We start from the raw sequence: 18,619 nt of genomic DNA, 5'->3' as shown, positions 1-18,619 counted from the left end.
GAAGTGCTTGAGTTCGTGACATATCCTCCATTCCTTCTAAACACAAAATAGTATAATCTAGGTCCACATTTAGTGCACCCAACAATTCTGACTTAAGATGTCCATCTGCCTCAATAATCCTATATATTCAGTGAAAATTTACATCTGGGCCAAATTCCAATTGGAGTACACTCTGCTGAGATCTAGAACCTGATCATAAATCACTATCCTAGTGTCTACATTTGATAAAAAGAAGTGTTCATGCCCTTGCTTTTGCGCAGGTGAAGTAAGCCTTTTTACAAAATTAGCTTATATTTTTCTTCACATTTTACTATAGAAATACCAGCTCTGAACTGCCTGTATTTTGCAGATATATGGGTGAAAAAGAAAATAACTTTTTTCCCCTTAAAAAACACACCCTTAATTCTCCAAACTATCTTTTTTCCTCCTTAATGTCATACAGCAATTTTTCAAGGCCACAAGGACTGCAAATTCAAGACTGGTTACTCTCCCTGTTAAGGTAAGAACAAACAGAAAAATGGAAAAATATATACATATTAAAGGAAAAAAGTATTTGCAAGTTTCAGCCACTAAATTTCATTTTAGGAAATTTGCACCTGCACCATCAAAACTACACATTACACAGTCCACCACTAATTCCTTCTCTTTCTGCCTTTCAATTACTAACTTTCAATAGCCATCAGAAACTTTCACTTATTTATTCTATAATGACATCTTTCTTTCTAAAAAATGGCAATTTCACGTTTGAAACATATCTGAAAATAGAAATAAACTTCAATTTACATAAAACATTACATGTGGGGAACTCCAGACTTACCATGCAACCAATTATAGCCTGAAGTCAGAACTGTGCATCCATATATATGAGGGAGTTAAAAAACCAACAAGCAACCCAAAAAACCTCATGACTTCACACAGAACATGTCACTCCTCAATATTACTGCTCTGCTTCAAAAAAGTCTATGTTATTTCTATATGCAAAATGGTACCTATTTAAATTTCATAAGCTGATGGCCTAGTAAGGCTAGCAAGCAGAGCATTAGACAGTACACAGAATAATTTTACTCATCACCAATTCTACATAGCCCTTTATAGTTAAATGGCCTTTGGTTTAGAAATTACCATAATGTCTTGCTAAAAAAATTAAAACTCACTCCAGATTTATTCTGCTAAGGAAGATTTTTCAGTGGCATGTTTATGAATGCCATACACTTTAGTAAGTAGATAGTAAATATAGGCAATTCATTATAATTTCATTTTAGGTTTCTTCATAATTTGAGACAAGGAGGAAAGGCAGCCTTAACTTGCATCCCACAAATTAAAGGTTCTGAAACAGCAATCCTAGTTACAACGGTGTGTAACTTTTGGTCATGAAAAAAGCCAAATGGTGACTACAAAGAATAATGATTCTAAAGAGGTCTGGACAGAGCAATGACTTAGTATCATGACGAGACACAGAGTGCAACATGTGTATTTTTAATCATTGGCTTTCACTGAAGTGCCAATGAACTCCATACAGTTAATCACTCTCCTTATGTATTAACTCTCACACAGGAGGTAAGCAGAATTTTCACAATGAGTTTCAGCCATTTAAGGAAGTTATACTTTTAAGCATAGTTTTAAGAATCCCACCTGTTGCTGTTTTGTAGATAAAAATAAAACAGAAACACTCTCAGTGGTCTAAATCACATACCATCACCCATCACTACTTTCTAAAGGTTTATAAACCCTTTGGAGAGTGAAGACATTTAAGCAGCATTGCAAAAGGGTTTGTTATATTCACAGACCCTTTGTAAGCATTGTATTTCCCAGGGAAAGTCACCTGTCAAAACAAAAAATAGGCACACTACAAAAACATCACCATCCATCTGCTATAATGTTTACCTGCCTAGCACTGTGCTGTTCTCTGTTAGAAGCAGAGAGTGAGGAACTTGGTATGGGCTTTAAAAACACAAAACAGGAGGTGCAAAAATATAAAAACAAATGCAAACCCATGTGAATAGCAGAGCAGCTGACTAAGCCTATGGAAATCAATTATGTTAACAAAAAACAAAGCAAAACAAGAAAAACCCTCTTCTTCTAAACACAAACAAATTGCAAATACATTTGTCCTGCCAAAGAGAACAGCTCAAAACCATTTAGAACCATATGCTGAGTCTGAAAATCCATTACAATTTGCCAACAGATGATGATGAATTTGGAACCCCATGATATTATTACTTGCGGAGTAATTTAGGGGCCAAGAGAGAAGATTGTTTTTACATGCAGCTTTTCATAATGCTTTAAGACAATTCTGTTGTAATTTGATCTATGCTATGTACAGACATTCCAAACAAGCATATATTTAAACTACAAGATCACCCAAACCCCCTTGTTTTCACTAATGCAATTAGTTTGATGAAAGAAATACTAGATCTGAAAAAGTATATTTCAAACCTCTTAAACCTGAGTTACTACTTAACTTTCATGGCTTTCTTCTCCTCTTCCTTTTGCTATTCTTATCTAAGTTAGAGAAATACATGTGGGAAAATTAAAACACCTCATACTCTGTAGGCTCCAAATCATAACCCTCCTTCTGCAGACTGCTTCTTTGCTCCCCACTTTCAGCCACTACTTTTACGTACTTCACATTGTCTTCCCTCCCTTTCAAAACACTACTGGATAAAGAGTACAGAATATATTCAAAACATAATAAGATTCATATCCCAGTGATAATGACACTCGCAGTACTTACTCCCCTTATTGCTGATCTAATCAGCCTTTTCATAGTCCTGCTTTCAAATATATTCTGCTGCCACTAATTTTTTCTGCGGGTTACATATTAGGTAGTATTTTAGGTAAAGACAACTCCTCTGTATTCTCATTCTGTGTGCACAATGTTACTTGGAAATGAATTGTGTTTCTACCTACCGTGTCATTTCGGCCAAAAAACGTATAGACTGCATACAAATAGTAATCGAAGAGCTGGGACATGAAGTGGATCACATCAAATGCAATTGGTTTCAGAATATTCATCATCTGCATGTATTTTCCTTAAAAATTAAATAGAGAAGAACAGTTTCCTCAACATAAGTGATACAGAGACAATGTTAAGCTTGACAAACTCAAAACCAGCTTTACAAAGTTTATTATCCAGCCCTGAATAGTTATTAATTAAGAAGATTAATGAAGAACAACTTAGTAATATTTTTGAGATTGGGAGGCTTAAAAATAAAGCTAAATATGATAACTGAGACACCACAAAGACTCAAGACTTCTCTAAATATGGCTGCTAATCCATATCAAAATGTCTTGAACCATTCTTGGCCTTCTGGTATTAAATTCAAAACATACAACTTTCTGGATCCTCTACCAGTTCCAGCTTCATTTAGCCAAAAAAAAAAAATCATCCCCTAAAGTAGGTCTCTAGCAAATTATATATAGAGCCACTGAAGATATTATGCATTAGTGTGTACTTATATATGCACACACGGCTATTTTTCAAGCAATATACAAGCACAGTATAAAAATAATATGGCCAAGATTGGATTTTGCCCAATTAGGAATAATATGCTCACCCACTCAAAATAACGTGTTTCACATCAGCGACATATCATTTCCTGCTCTCCTTCCTTTTTATCCTGGGTTAAGAAACCCAAATAGTTTCAGGATGTGTGTTTGAAATGTTTCTAGGAGGAGAGACTGACAGAAAACAAGGATGCTGGGACTGTGGCACATCCAAGGAGAAGAATAATTCCTTCTCTGCTGTTGTTTGACTTGGGAAAATAAAACTAAATAAAATACAAACAAAAGGAAAAAAAATAAAACCAACCCAAACCAAAATCAACCAACCAAAAAAAAAACCAACTCGGGACCTGCATCTATCTATAGGTTAGCCGAATCAAAATGATCAGAGGATTTGAACTCAGGAAGATGTTTTGCCTAGAGGTCTAGTTCGCAGGGCCTATAGTTTTTAGTTATTTTGTTTTCCAGCACAGGGCATGGCGCTTTTTATAGGGCCATACAAGATGTGCACTTCATGAAAACCCTCATATTGCAGAGACCCTACCTTTCCTGCTGGCTAGCTCAAAAATGACATACTGCTTGCAGTATTAACATCTTGAAAACAAAGAATAGATAATAAGCTTTGGGTCATTACAGTACTAGGCAGCAATTTCTGAACCAAAATCAATGCAGTCCACCTGGCATATGCGATATAGCAGACAATTTAAGAAACTGTCATATTCCAAACATGTTTTGATGTGACAGGTTGGAAAAAAATGAGGGTGCTAAATTAACTTATTTTTTCCTATAGTTAACACCACTGTTTTTCAAGTTAATGGTATGCCCTGCAAAGTCATTTACTAATTGATACAGAAAATGTTTTAAGCAGGGGGGTTGGAACTAGATGATCTTAAGGTCCTTTCCAACCCAAACCATTCTGTGATTCTATGATAAGTAGAGAAATTGAGTACAAAGAAACAAAAATATCTCTTAGTATTGGGGAAGTTATTTGAATTTGTTCAAGCAATCACTTGAGTAGCTCAGTAAAGATAACATCAACTTGACAAATACATGACATGGCTACATACCTGGTAAGATCATAGAGCACTATGGTAAGACTCAAGCAATTACCTGATACTGCCAAGTTTCTATCTAGCTCAAGACTCCCTGCTTGAATATTATGCATCTGTGCCCTAGTTTGCTAACACATGCAAGCATATTTGGGTATTTTTTCAGATTCAATGCAGGCTGTAATAGTTAATATTTGGCAGTTTTGCCCAGTTGTTAACTCTATGCTGAATTATTAATGCTTTTACCCATATTATTATGTACAAACTGAAAAGCAGAATTAAATTCTATTTGTTTTCCAAAAGGGAAAACCGCATGCAGCCCAACATTGAAATTTTGGGAAAGAATGGTACTCTAATCAAAGCAGCTGTCACCTTCATGTGTGCTATCTGAATATTCTGTATTGTCACAGACTGATTTTTTCTACTAATTCTGTGATAAACACATTTTTAAACTCTCCTGCAACCCATACATGATACACATATGATGTGTCACATTCTGGGCAGTTGGATTTCCAAATATCCGTGCAGCTGGCATGAATATTCAAGGTAATCTCTCAGGCAGTATCTCATGCTTTTCTAAAGGGCTGTACACTGTACACGCTGCCCAAGTGTTGTCCCTATAAAACTCTCTACGCCAAGAACATTTCTCTATTACTACATCACTGAGCATCTCAACACATGTTCCAAGAACATTTCCTCCTAGTTGTTCTCTCTAACAGGCCAACTTTAAACTTCTATACATTGCTACATACTTGCACTAAAGTTCCTATTTTAGGTGGAAAATAAATACTTGAGAACATTTCCCAACAGCACTCAACAGCCCAAACCTACCCCATCCTAGAAACTTCCAGAAATACTTGAAAACACCACTTAAGAGTTTCAGCAACTCAAAGTAGCTCGACTTTCTAGAGGCTCTCTGTTAATAGCTAAAACTGCAGAACATTTGTCAGATTTCTTTTGAAGTATTATTTCTCCAGCACTTCTTTTGTCCTTAAAGACAGTAAGTAGAGAGTACTGTCTATCAAACTAATCTATATAAAACTGAACACTAAAACCAAAAAAGTAAATAAACACAAAGCCTCCTGAATAATATACATTTGAGTTTTCATATATATGTGGTCATTAGCAAAATTATTTCCTACAGAGTCTCATGATTCCAAACATGCAGCTTCCCACGACATACATTAGGAGCTAACGCCACTTTGAAGGAAAAAGTGAACAGCCTGTTGCAATATCATTTTGAAAGACTGTATAATTTAGGGGGTTTTAAGTCCCATGAGGTTCTATGCTACGTGACAAATCACTTGTATCAGCTACAAGATTTCTGCTGTGAGATTTGTCAACACCATTGTTACTTTCTTCAAAGTTAACGGGTTTTAAAGGAAGCAAAATTTAAGTTTCTTCCCCAAAAACATTTGCAACAAAAGTAAAAATAAGGACCGACATTAAAAAGCCCAATTCGACAAACACGCATTAAACTACTTCTTAAGTCAGAAAGATAGTAATTAAAATAAGGATTCACACAATAAATAAATCCAATGGCACAGTCATTAGTTATTCTTTTTGATGTATAGGACCTAGGTCAAAAGATTCCACATAAATTTAGCACAGGTTTATACTTCTTTTACATTTTAGTCACCATTCAACAGCTTGATAGGAAAAATGTAACCTTATAAATTAATCTAGTGGTTACTTTGTACTAGAAACAGAGAAATAATTACCTGGTTTATTGACTTGAGGGAAAACAAGATAAACTGAACTGTTCACTTGAAATTCAAATCAAACAAAATTACAGCAGCTCCCACTTCAGTTACACACAGCAATTTATTTATGTCATTTATAAATACTAAGATACACTTCACTTTATTTATCTAGCCTCCATAAACACATACAGCACATTCAAATAATTCAAAATGGATTCTGAGCACTGTTTTACTCATTCAGTGAGTACTGCTACTTGCATAACATTCCTAAAAAGTGATGCAACAATTTCTGTTCCTCGATTCAGCAATTTAAATCCACAGCTAATTCCAGACTTTCCTTTTTAAATCTAATTTCCTTTATTTTTTTCTTTTTAATTAAGATCGGGGAGCTGATTTAGATCTACCAAAAGTCCTTCTGATGCAACATGCAGGAAGCAGAAGTATCGCTGACAAAATGTAGCAAAGCGCTTATTTTTTGAAGTGCCACATCACTAGTCTTGCATATGTAATCCACTTTGTCCAACTTCATCTAAAAACTAGACCTTTATTCTGTACTGGCTGTCTCGATCTCCTGTGCAGAGGGCAAGCAAAACAAGTGCTAAGACATCTATGCAATGACACGCAGGCAGACATCCAAGACAACCAATAAACTATCATCTTCTGGAGTTATCTACAGTTTTCCAGTGATAGCGAAGGGATCCTTGACAACCATCTCAGTTATACGCCATGAAATTACTGTTAAGTACCATGGCATTTTCCTAGCCAAATATCTGAGACAATGCGAGACAAACTGGAGCCTTTCAAGGCATTAGCAGAGTCTGCTGTCAAAAGATGGGTGCACTCCACAGCATTCCTGTCTGAAGGGGGAAAATCTAGGGGATTGGATTATGCCTAGATCTCCTACAACCTAGCATCACACCCAGCCAAATCTGTCAAGCAACCACATGCTTATCTCCACATTTAATAGGGACAATTTAAGAGACAAGGGAGAAAAAAAAAAAAAAAGAAAAAAAAATCAAAACCAGTCTGGCTAAATAGAGGTATCTTATTTGTTTCTTGTTTCCACAGTCACTAACCATTAAAGAGATGTATCTGATGCCCTTGGAGATGCTGCCTGGAAGAAGTGAATGGCATATTTTTATGCTAAGGGCAAAACTCATGCCAAGAGATGAAGGCATTTTCAGCTTCTGTGGTAGACATAAACTGCATATTACAGCTCTAACAGAAACACAGTGCAAAACACCCTGTTTCATTTATGGTATCAAATGGTTGGTATTCTGCAAAAAGAGATACAAATTAAGGTAAAAGTAAGGTGAGGTCATTGTGTATTAGAAACATGAGAAACTGCAAACACACTAGAAGCAAAGAATTACTAAGACAAGGACAAAGGTGAAAACAGACCTATTTGCTCAGGAAGTTACATTAAGAGCTAGAAGTACCAAAAGTCTTGCCAAAACTAGATTTCCAGAGATAGTAAAAATTAGTTTTCCAGTTACAGAAGACCACACTGGGGGGATGTGACAGGTGTGAAACTCCAGACAAGATAACAAAAAAAGCAAGAATTAATGTTTTGCCTTAGTTTTCACTAAGTGCAGAAAAGGGAAACAGGGTGACTACTAGAACTGAACTGGCCACTTTCAGCCACACCGAGAACGAGCTGAAAAGACCTTAAAAGAGACAAGTTACAGGAGTGATGGAATCAGGACATAACAAAATTGGCCATGAAACCACCAGTCTGGTAATCAGTGTAGTAACATGTATGTGCAATAAGTGGTCAAGGCATGGGTTGTACCACTATGACTGAAAAGCGGCAAATAAAAGCGTATTGAATAAGAGGAAAAATAGTCATCGAAGCAATTATTGATCCATTGTTTCAATTTTTAGAATAAAAAACTTCAGATCAAGTTTTGAAGAAAGTATGGAAATGACAGAAGCAGAAATACAGAAGCAAAATTAAGATAAATCATGGATCTCCCAGAAGCGAACTGTAACCTAAGATACATATTCTTGCTAGGGAACCTGGATGATTTTCTGGAGGAAAAACACAGTACATTTCACCTATCTGGGATTTAGTGGAAGTATTAATTTAACACTACTGCACAGCAAACAAATGAAGCTAGTCTTTTAAATGAATAAGGGTTTAACGAAAGAGAAGATAGAACGAAGCGTGTTGAAAAGGGAGGTATCTGGAAAAGCTACAAGTGGAGTTCCCAGCAACCAGCCTCTTTAATATTTTCATGAATGACTCTGGCACAAAAATAAGAGTGTGATAATGGAAAAAGAAAAAGGAGGCACCATCAAAACAATATACAAAAGGAACTGGAGGTCCTTGATGACTTGCTATAATAAAAATCAGATGAAATTCAGTAGTGCAAAATTTAAAGCATTTAGAGACCAATTAATTAAAACCATGCATCTTTCTACTATAAAGTAGCAGCTCATCCCCTGGAAAGAAATGGAAAAGTGGAGGACCTGCTCGCTGTACAAGCTCATTACAGATGGACTGAACTGCCAGTACAAAAAAGCTGTGAAAAATCTAAAGAGGTGTAAAAGGGAGGCACTTGTGACCAGGATGCTGTGATATAACAGTGATACAATGCAGCGAGATCTCATCCAAAGTACTGCACATGATTTTGGTTAAGTCTGTAAGAAGAGCAAAAAAAGAACTGGTAAGAAAGCAGGGGACTTAAGCTTCTGGCAGAGAAATACAGAGGATACTAAAAAGCCTGGTACATTTTGTTTAGCAAATCAAAGACTGAGAAGAAACAAGATTGCTTTCTGTAAAAACAGCAGAGTAGTATGCAGCAAAGAACAAGACAGTCTGTTAAACATAAAAGTTTATTTTAGTCTAAGATCAAGCAGGGAGAAAACAGGTGGATAATTTCTTTTTTTCTTTATTTTAACCATTAAGTTGGTAAAGCTTCTGGAACAGAATTCCTATTAGAGTGGTGGGAACAAGTGCTATTATTGGTCATTAAAGAAACAATATAAAACATCCCCAATAGCAGAGAAAATGAAAATTATATGTTATTCCAGGCAGGGGAAAAAAGCACATACATAAGCTTTGAAAATAATGCTTAATTTGGGGGTTATGGCAAGAATCCACAAGTTTAAAGACTCCTTATGTAAAATGGGAGAACTAGAACTACAGCTCCACCACTTGTACACTGTATTAAGGCACGGGGAGGCCAGAAGCAGAGGCTGGGGGAAGACTGAGAAGGTTGCATCTGTCGTGGTTTAGACCCAGCCAGTAACTCAGAACCACTCAGCTATTCACTCACCGCTCCTTTTCCCACCTCTCCAGGTGGGATGGAGAGAAGAATCGAAAGAATGTAAACCCCACCAGCTGAGATAAGAACAGCCCAGTAACTACAATTATAAAAAGTAAAATATAGTAATAATAGAAAAATATCAATAAGAAAATGAAAGATCAGAAAACATAAGTGATGCACAACACAATTGCTCACCACCTGTTGATCGATACCCAGCACGACCTGAGCAGCCATTAGTCCTTCTGGGTAACCTCCCCCGGTTTATATACTGGTCATGACATGCTGTGGTATGGAATACCCCTTGGGCTAGTTCAGGTCAGGTGTCTTCTATGTTTCTGCTCCCTCCCAGCTCCTTCCACCCCTCCTCACTGGCAGAGCATGACAGACTGAAAGTTTCTTGATCAGAGTAAGCATTACTTAGCAACAACTGAAACATTGGTGCATTACCAGCATTGTTCTCAGGCTGAAGCTGAAATACAGCACTGTACCAGCTACTACAAAGAAAAATAACTGTTATAGCTGAAACCAGGCCAGCATCAAAGTGCCATGTTTGACTTCTAGATTCAACCCTAAATTTTCTTAGAGGAAAACACAGACCAATACCAGAAAAATTATGACAGAATAACCCCAATTCTTATTTCAGGTTTGTATTGTAGATGCTCCAATAGTGAGAAAAAGATGCAATAAGGGTTTAGAAAATTAATTTCTGATTTATATGCTGCACTCTAAGAAAGCAAAAGGTACTAACCAAGTGTCAGTGCAGCCTCTTTTAAAAACAGCTTACTCTGAAGTGCCACAATCATTTCCAAGCATATAAACATTGAAAACAAACTTCATTAATATATCACATACAGAATTCCTGTCTATTCTGCCTAATTTGATAAATTTAGGTAGTTACTTCCCATTCTATATAAATTAAATGAAAGTCAATAGCAGAAAAAATTGTTACTGCAGTTATCTAGATAATCCAATGGAAGTCATGATCACAAAACATCAGTCTTGTTAGACCTAGAATTGGAAGTGACTGTTTTCATAGAAAACTTTCACCTAGAAAGTGCCTCCTGAGGTTGCGTATTGCAACCTGCTGCTCAGAGCATACCTCAGGGCATGAGGTTGCTCAGGGGCTTGTCCAGTCACAATCTTACCACCTCCAAGGATAGAGATTCCCTAAATTCTCGGGGAATTACTAGAATGTATTCCAATTACTGAAATTACCAGCATGGGAGGGCAGGGTTGTTTGTTTTTTTATGTTTCCTCCAAGTAGTAAAAATAGTTATTCTGGGTGTGGGAATTTGAGTAATGAAAGTGAAAAAAAAAAAAAAGTTTAAGTTATTACTTTTGTAACTATATTACTTTAAAATGAAACATTTAATCCACCAAGACATACAAGACACATGGGCAACCTAAACCATTAATCTGTTTCCTTTCGATCTCTACTGGGTTTGTGCATTCAGTATTTTAGACAAATAAACCACCACTATTGGTTAAAATCAAATGCATGCAAATTCATTTTCAAAGTGAAAATAACTCACAAGATATAACCAATTTCTCTATTTAATTAAACAATACGTGGGTTTAGCGCTTCAGTTCTATTTTATTAACATTTTCAGAGAATGGAAACACAGCCCAACTAGGTCTATTTTTAAAAGCCTTAAAATTCATTTAACAGATCTGCTATAATCCATACATTTGTATTAAAATAAAAATCACAAAAAAAAACCAAACCTACAATTGCTCTACGTACCCACAAGCCTTATTACATTCAGTGTAGTGTTTGTCAGGATAGGTGCATTCACTTTATTGAGATTATAATCTGACCTCTTTCTGCTCCTCAGAGTTTCTCGAGAAACACTTTAAAGAAAACAAAACAAAATACATTAAATGTCACTCCCTCTTATATTTAATGACATTCAAATTTAGTAGAAAAGATACCCTTCCACCCCTCTTCTTTCTCATGACAGTATGTCTTCCAGTGCAGTTTGTTCTAACATCTAAAGGGAGAAGCCTGGCCTAATTTACATAAAATTGTGCTAGAGAACTGTTTCTGAGTTGTAGTCCAAGGCCTAGGTTCTGCATCCCTCTGTCTGGCCTCAGTAACCATTTTAACAGCTCTGACTCAAGCTGATAGTTTAGGAAGTAAAGAAAATGGAAACAATGCAAGCCACAACAAAATAGGGGCGGCCCAGTAAGCTACAGCTTAAGAAAAAGGCTATCTGGAAATGGAAACAATTTTGAGGAAGATGAAACTTAGAAAGCATTAAATTTTTCATAAACTGTAGTCTTGCAAGAAGCAGGGAGTTGGAATCTATGATCATTATGGATCCTTCTAATTTGAGATATTCTATGATTCTCTATGAGAAGCCTATGCCAGCTACCATACCTCAAAACTATATTCTTCTAAAAATTCAGAATAATTCAATTTCACAGCACAAAGCACAATGACTGTGATGTGTTCTAATAAGTTTTTTTATTGATATCACCATCACTTCTTTGAAATGAAGCAGTTTATGTGATGTACCTTATGAAATCATTTTGTCCTAAAGAGCTATTTTGTAAAAATACCATTCCGCTGCTTTGACCAAAGCGATGGTTTATCAGTTCTCTTGTAATCCTCTAAATAGAAATAATGTCAGCCTGCTTCACAAAGTCTGAATGGATACCTAAGTACTACTGTGCCCTAGGTAGCAATTTGTCTATCTTGGCTAGATAGAAAATGCCACAGATAAATTCTTTTAAAGTCTACATATTTGGCTTTTGTTTGTATGACTATATATAAATAAAATATTCATATATATACACATATATTTATCAAAATGTATATTTATACATATATATGTATGTGTGTAAATATTCTTAAGAAAATAATTTAAAATTCCTAATGACTGCCATCAAGCTGTGGAAGAATTTTTTTTTTTTTATTTGTAAAAGTTTACTGTTGCTCTGAAAAGCAGAAGCCTAAGCCTCAAACCCATTTGTTTGCAAACAACTGCTTTTGACACAACAAAATTACATGTATACACAACAGCAGCTGTAGAAGAACCTTCAGTTACCTTCTAATTCTTGCTAATCAGTTTTGCACTACCTGCTTCACAGAGCCTTTTATCCTCCTTCAAAATCCTGCTTTCCAAAGTTTCTTTCTGCAATAATGATGAGCAGTTTAATATTCCTCCCCATTCGAGAGATCTAAGTGCTAAGCCTTTCTAACTGTGCAGGTAGCATAAAGATCACCTGATTATTATTCCATTGTCACAGGTTATAGATTAAACAGAAATTGAACTAATTAGAGTACTGAGGTGAAAAGCATGTAAATGAGGCCAAGGACTCGCAGTCTACTTGCCTTTTCACAGGGGCATCTCCCGTCTGCTCATCCACATAATCTCTTTTCAACTCTTCAGGAACATCACTGTCACTATCATACTCTTGATACGCACTTTTTTCTTGTTCATCTGATTCATACTGTTAGCAAAAGAAAAAAAAAACAAATTTTCATTATTTTCCATATGAGACACAATGGCAACATAAACCATTAATCTTTGGGTCTTGCTTGTAATTATTTCTGTGTGCTGGTTCTTGGCTTTGTTTTGAAACGTACACAATCCTTTATCTAACTAAAGGCACAAGATCCTGATATTTGAAATATTTATCTAATTATCAGTGAAACAATTCCTCTTTGATGGAAGAAAGCCTCATGCACCATTTGCTTCATTTGTCACAACAGCCACAAATTATTCCAGAATAACCCTATAAAAAACATGAATGCGTGGATAAATTTACCATGTACACCTGCCTTGAGACAAGGTTTCTTATACTGAGGAACATCTAATGCTAATTCCATCTTTTGAAAATAAGAAGCTCCCTCAACTAGTAACAGACAACTACTGCCTGTAAACACTGCATTTCTAATGTTTTTTAAACTGTTCAACTGTCGAATTACTTTCCAAAGATGGCAAGGTAACTGTTTTCAGTTGAAGTATGGAAGGTTTAAGTCTAACGTGATGTCTGGAAAAAATAAGCAACACAGGCTACAGCACATACAACACGAGCTTTCCACAGTAGACATGTAATATGGTGCGAGTTATATGCAGAAATACTATTCACAAATACAGATACTAAATGCTTTTTATAATTATGAAACCACATACATATTAAAAGTGTAAAATTAGGCTTATTTTTTTTTAAATACCTGAAATTTGCAATCTTATTTCATTCCACTTAAAAGATTAAAGGAAAACAAATACTTGACACTTTGTAATAACAATTCTTCTTCCTGAACACCTACACAGCTAACATAACATTAAGCATATCCATCAGGCTCCAGAATACACTTGCACTTCAGGAGAGAACACAGTACCTTAATGTGTACACTGCTCTGAAAGCATTTCATCCACGGAATCATTAATGACACATATGACAAAGACAGTGTGGTTTCAGGATCCTTAAGAAATGGCAGGGTTTTAAAGGTTATGACTGCTCTCCAGAGAACAAAACACAGTCTCTCAATCGTCCAAAACACATTAAGTAATATATTTTTTCAGTCGTGCATGGCAATTCCTGGCCCCAGCTCCAGATTATGGAGGCTTTTAAAGCCTAGCACTATGAAAGCACTATGTTAGAAAAGCAAGAAGCCCACAGTACAAATTCAAAGCAAAAACAGCTCAGATGGAAAGAAGAATGTAGTTTGAAACAGACTAAAAAGAACTGTCCTGATCATTAGTATTGAGAGGCAAAATTTCTGCCTCATGAACATTTCAGAAAAAGGAAAGCTATAATGAAAGCAGCTCAGTTTATTTAAAAAATGAGCTGAGTTCCTGCTTGATTAACAAAGAGAGGTACAGTTTAACTAACTTGGCTGGAATAGTAGGATGGAGAATTACCGCTAATTATTATGCTTTAATATATAATAAATGACATGCCAATTCAATTAAAATCCAGTGATAGTAAAATGATGAATTGACTACAAATTTTTAATTACAATTCATACTGACATAAGAATATGATGGATGACATTAGCTGTCTTAACATCACAGATAAAAAACATTTTGAGAAATTTTTTTTACATGGAAAAATATTTTATTAAGTCCCCTCAACCAAATGTTGAAAAAAAACGAGATTGAAAAATTATTTGATGAGATTAAAATATCTGCATTTTGAAGTATGCACTAAGTAATTCACAACTATTAAACCATGACCTCAACCTGAAGAGACCTTATAAATCCATTTAAATATGCACAGTCTGCAGTAAAATTTTGCAGCGCTGAAAAGTATTCAGATACCTTGCAGCAATAATCAGTTCACAAGCATTCAGGCAATTGGCCCAAACAAACCCATAGAACAGTGGTAAGATCATCAGAGTTGGAAAGCGTTACAAAACTAAGTTAACTGTATTGCAACAAAGATATTTCAGGGAGCTACAGAAAAGTGACACAAAGCATCCCACTGAAGCTCAAGATACAGAGCAGAGGTGACTGGATCCTGAGGCCTGTTTTCATTTGTCCAGAACTGCAACAACTAAGCAGTTAAAAAGACTTCAAAATTCTCAAAAGAAATCCTGACAGTTCTCACCGTCTTACAGACCATTTGACAGGAAAATCAACTGCTTACATCCTTGTGATGCTATTTCCTGAAATATCTGGAAACATGTCTGCATTCTCTGGAAACAAAATTTCGCAAACTCCATCGGACGTATTTTCAATTTTAAGTGCTAGAATGCGCCTCCACCTTAACTGGTCAGTCAAAAATGTGAAACATAAAACCTCTGTAGAAATTTTATCCCCAGTTACCTAAGCAAGTTATTTCTACGTAAAGGACAACCAAACAGGTAACTTTTTTTTTTTTTAGTTTCTTTTTTAAAATAAGAGTTCTTTCCAGGTGTGGACCAGCCAGTAATGGAGGGAGGAGATGAAAAATGTGAAAAGGGAAGGTAGGATGGTTACCTGGAGACTGTACTCACTTGGGTCACAAGAAACCCTGGTTCTAATACCAGGCAGGTTAGATGTCTTGTACAATACTGACAAGTCAATTAACCCACCCTGTGCCTCAATTCAGAAGGGTATTACTAATAGCAGCCTGCTTGGCAGCAGTAAGACACTTCGGGCTGGCTAAAGCCAATTAAACAGCATCTCCAACATGCACACCAGCATTTGCTACTTAATTTTTTCATCAAATGATTTCACAGATACAGAAGCAAAAGTTTAGTGCAGAGCTTTGTGTCATTTAAATTTTACTTAAGAAACAGATTCTGAAGGGGAAAATGTTAGAACTGGAAAGAACAAAGCAGCTGTTTAACTTGTGTGCAAAGTTTTCATATATCATACGACTGTGAAGATAAAAATTCCTCAACATATCTACAGTAAGAAATGGAAGACAACTCTAGCCTTCTACAAGTGTGAGTATACTGCCTACAAGCCACTGAACAAAAATGTGCAGACAGGGTATGCACTCATTTGCAAGCAGTGACCTGCAAGGAATCAGTAGAAATTGAAATCACGTTTCAACAATTGTTCTTTTTTGTTCTTGAAATATTATCCAGTCTCAGCAGCTTCAAACAATATAATATTTGGAAAATAATTTCACACCTTCCTAATTATTCTAAATGCAAATGGTGGCAAGAAATATCCTGCAGTTTTTGAGATGGATTTCTGCGTTCACAGTGCAGGTCATGATGGCTCTACACATCTGTTATTTGCTTCAGACTCAAACCTTCAGAAGAAAAAAAAAAAACAAAACAAACCCAAATTTAAGTTAATTTTTTGGTCCTTTTTTCTTCCCAAAAATATTTTAAAAGCAAAACTACTCAGAAGCACACAAAAAAATTGGAAATTAACTCACCAAGTGGAGGGAGGTTTCATTTTGAAAACCTCAGAAGTACTATTGGTATTATCATTAATCCTTATTTCATTAAGAACCATTTAGCACATACCTATCAAACGGTTGCTCAGATTCCCAAAAAGCTTCATTTCTGAGTGTGCTTCTACAAAATACCATGTAATTCTGCAGTTTTCAGCATGCCCTGAAGTGTATTTATCTTTGCTTAATACGCTTATTTGAAGTCTGTGTATCAGTCTAACAGCAATAACCATGCAACTTTTCTCAGTTTACTGATACAAAAAGGCAGGATATATACTCATGACAGGGGAAGAACTACCACCAGGTAACCGGCTCTCCAGCAGCTTCCTTTAAGCACAATGCAACAATATTTTATGTCAATCAATTGTACTTTCTCTTCAAGTGACACAGTAGGAAGAAGACTGCATATCACACTCAGGTGTGTGAGATACAGATCAATCAAGCTGCTTTCCAACTGAAGTTCCACAGAGAAAGCAAGAAAAACAAAGCTGAAAACCAGAAAGCCATTAGTGTGATGGCTGGATTAAATAACCTCAACAACCTTATCACAAAACAAAACCCCGCAAAAACATTATTCATCAAAAGGAATTACTCACCAAAAGCTTTACCAATAATATGCTACTGTAGCATTTAAGACAACGGTCAATGTTTTACATTAAAACACATTTGACCACTGCTAGATTTGGACAGAATTCTGAATTTAAAGGAAAAAAAAAGAAAAAAAAAATAACACAAAGTTATTATTCAGTTTTATAGTAGACCACACCACAGGCGAGTAGATCCTACTGTAAAGCAAGGGTTCTGAGCATTTAAACTACAATTAAAAACTGCCTAACAAACATCAGATAGTCCATGGCAAATCATGTAGGTGTGAACAAATATAACAGAAGGAGCAACCCACAGTGATTCTTTCCTAAGCCAGAAAGGCAGTCCTAAAATGACAAAATTACTTCCACAAACTTAAACCCATGGAAAAATACTGATATAGGTGGAACTTGCCTTATTAGCCTTCAGCAACACTTGACTTCAGTGCAAAAAGAATACTGATCCACTGCAAAACAAACTACACTTTGAACAGGAAACCTGGCTTTCTAGCATTGTTAAAAGCAAAAGAACTTACATAATTACAGGAATAAAGTGGCTTGAGATTTTACAAATTACTGCAGTTAACTGATCCTTGTCCTAAGGCATTTTGCCATTACTGACACACAAAAGAAATCATTTACTGAGCACAAGATTTGCTTTTCTGTTTTGTTGTTGTTTTTTTTTCCTGAAACACTTCATACCCCATTGGAAGCTAAGACATCTTCTGTCTCATCATCCTTGCTGTCAGCCTGGATTTCAAATGGGTTTCCTCCATTACAGTACTGCTCAAATAATGTTACTGCTGTTGAAATTGCTGAAGCAGGCTGCTTGCTAGGTGACACAGAGGGGGAACGTGACTGCTCCATGAACTTAAATTCCTATTAATAGAAATAAAGTACAATTTTAATCACCAACAAGACAGTTGTAGTATTATTACTCCAGTTCCATAAAAACAGAGCATAAAAACAAATTTTGTGAGCAACTACTGTGACAGGAAAACTTTTATCCAAAGCTTGCTGTATATTTAAACATGCTTTTCATGCTGGCTCAAGTTAACCTTGAAATTGGCAACCTTACACTGCTCACCTTCCTAATTTTTGCAGTTTTTGGCTATGGCATGCAATACACCTCCTGCATCTGAAAGTATTCACTGTCTAAAACAAGGCGAAAACCCCAATTACATGGGTTTTTATTTCACAAAAATTAGGAGATAAAACAAGTCCTAAATTCTATTCAAAAATGTATTCTTTGCACAAGTTACCTTGTAATTTACTAAAGCTGAATTTGTTTTCTAAATATTTTAGTTTTACAAAGTTCTTTTCAAAATATATTATTTCTCAAACCCACTGCACATGAAGTTAATGATGACTGGGTAAGTGCAGAGACTTGAAAATATACACACTGAACACATAAGGTATGATTTTAGATACCTTTTTTTCTAAAAACCTTGACTTCTCTCAGCTGATGTACTGTTTTTATCTATTAAACTCTAGCTACTGATCTTCATAAATGGCAAAATATATGCTATCATTTACCTAAAGGCTTAAAGATCAAAATGTATACAGCAGTGTAGGTTTCTGTTTGTTTAAATGAATATTACTTTCCGCCATTTTCTGCTGCTCCTGTCCCTTGAATAGTATGTATAGAATCACAGCATCAA

General features: G+C 35.7%; 1 protein-coding gene across 2 annotated transcripts in view; it reads right to left on the bottom strand.

Moving 5' to 3' along the window:
• VPS50 (VPS50 subunit of EARP/GARPII complex) overlaps nt 1–18,619 on the bottom strand; it is an 87,062-nt gene that overhangs the window by 24,973 nt on the left and 43,470 nt on the right. The window contains exons 18-22 of one of the 2 annotated variants that reach the window (XM_061468480.1): nt 17,661–17,837; nt 12,866–12,984; nt 11,273–11,379; nt 2,911–3,032; nt 1,885–1,941 (exon numbers count right to left, since the gene is read on the bottom strand). In XM_061468480.1, coding sequence (XP_061324464.1) covers nt 1,885–1,941; nt 2,911–3,032; nt 11,273–11,379; nt 12,866–12,984; nt 17,661–17,837 — 582 coding nt within the window. The remainder of the gene's footprint in view (nt 1–1,884; nt 1,942–2,910; nt 3,033–11,272; nt 11,380–12,865; nt 12,985–17,660; nt 17,838–18,619) is intronic. The other variant, XM_061468481.1, reaches the window with a different exon arrangement.

The sequence above is a fragment of the Pezoporus flaviventris genome, unplaced genomic scaffold (assembly GCF_033815535.1).
Source record: "Pezoporus flaviventris isolate CSIRO_AGI_PZ_B2104156 unplaced genomic scaffold, CSIRO_AGI_Pfla_v1 ptg000047l, whole genome shotgun sequence".
Lineage (NCBI taxonomy): Eukaryota > Metazoa > Chordata > Aves > Psittaciformes > Psittacidae > Pezoporus > Pezoporus flaviventris.
The sequence above is the reverse complement of the archived record's forward strand: the minus strand, read 5'-3'. Positions and strand labels throughout refer to the sequence as shown.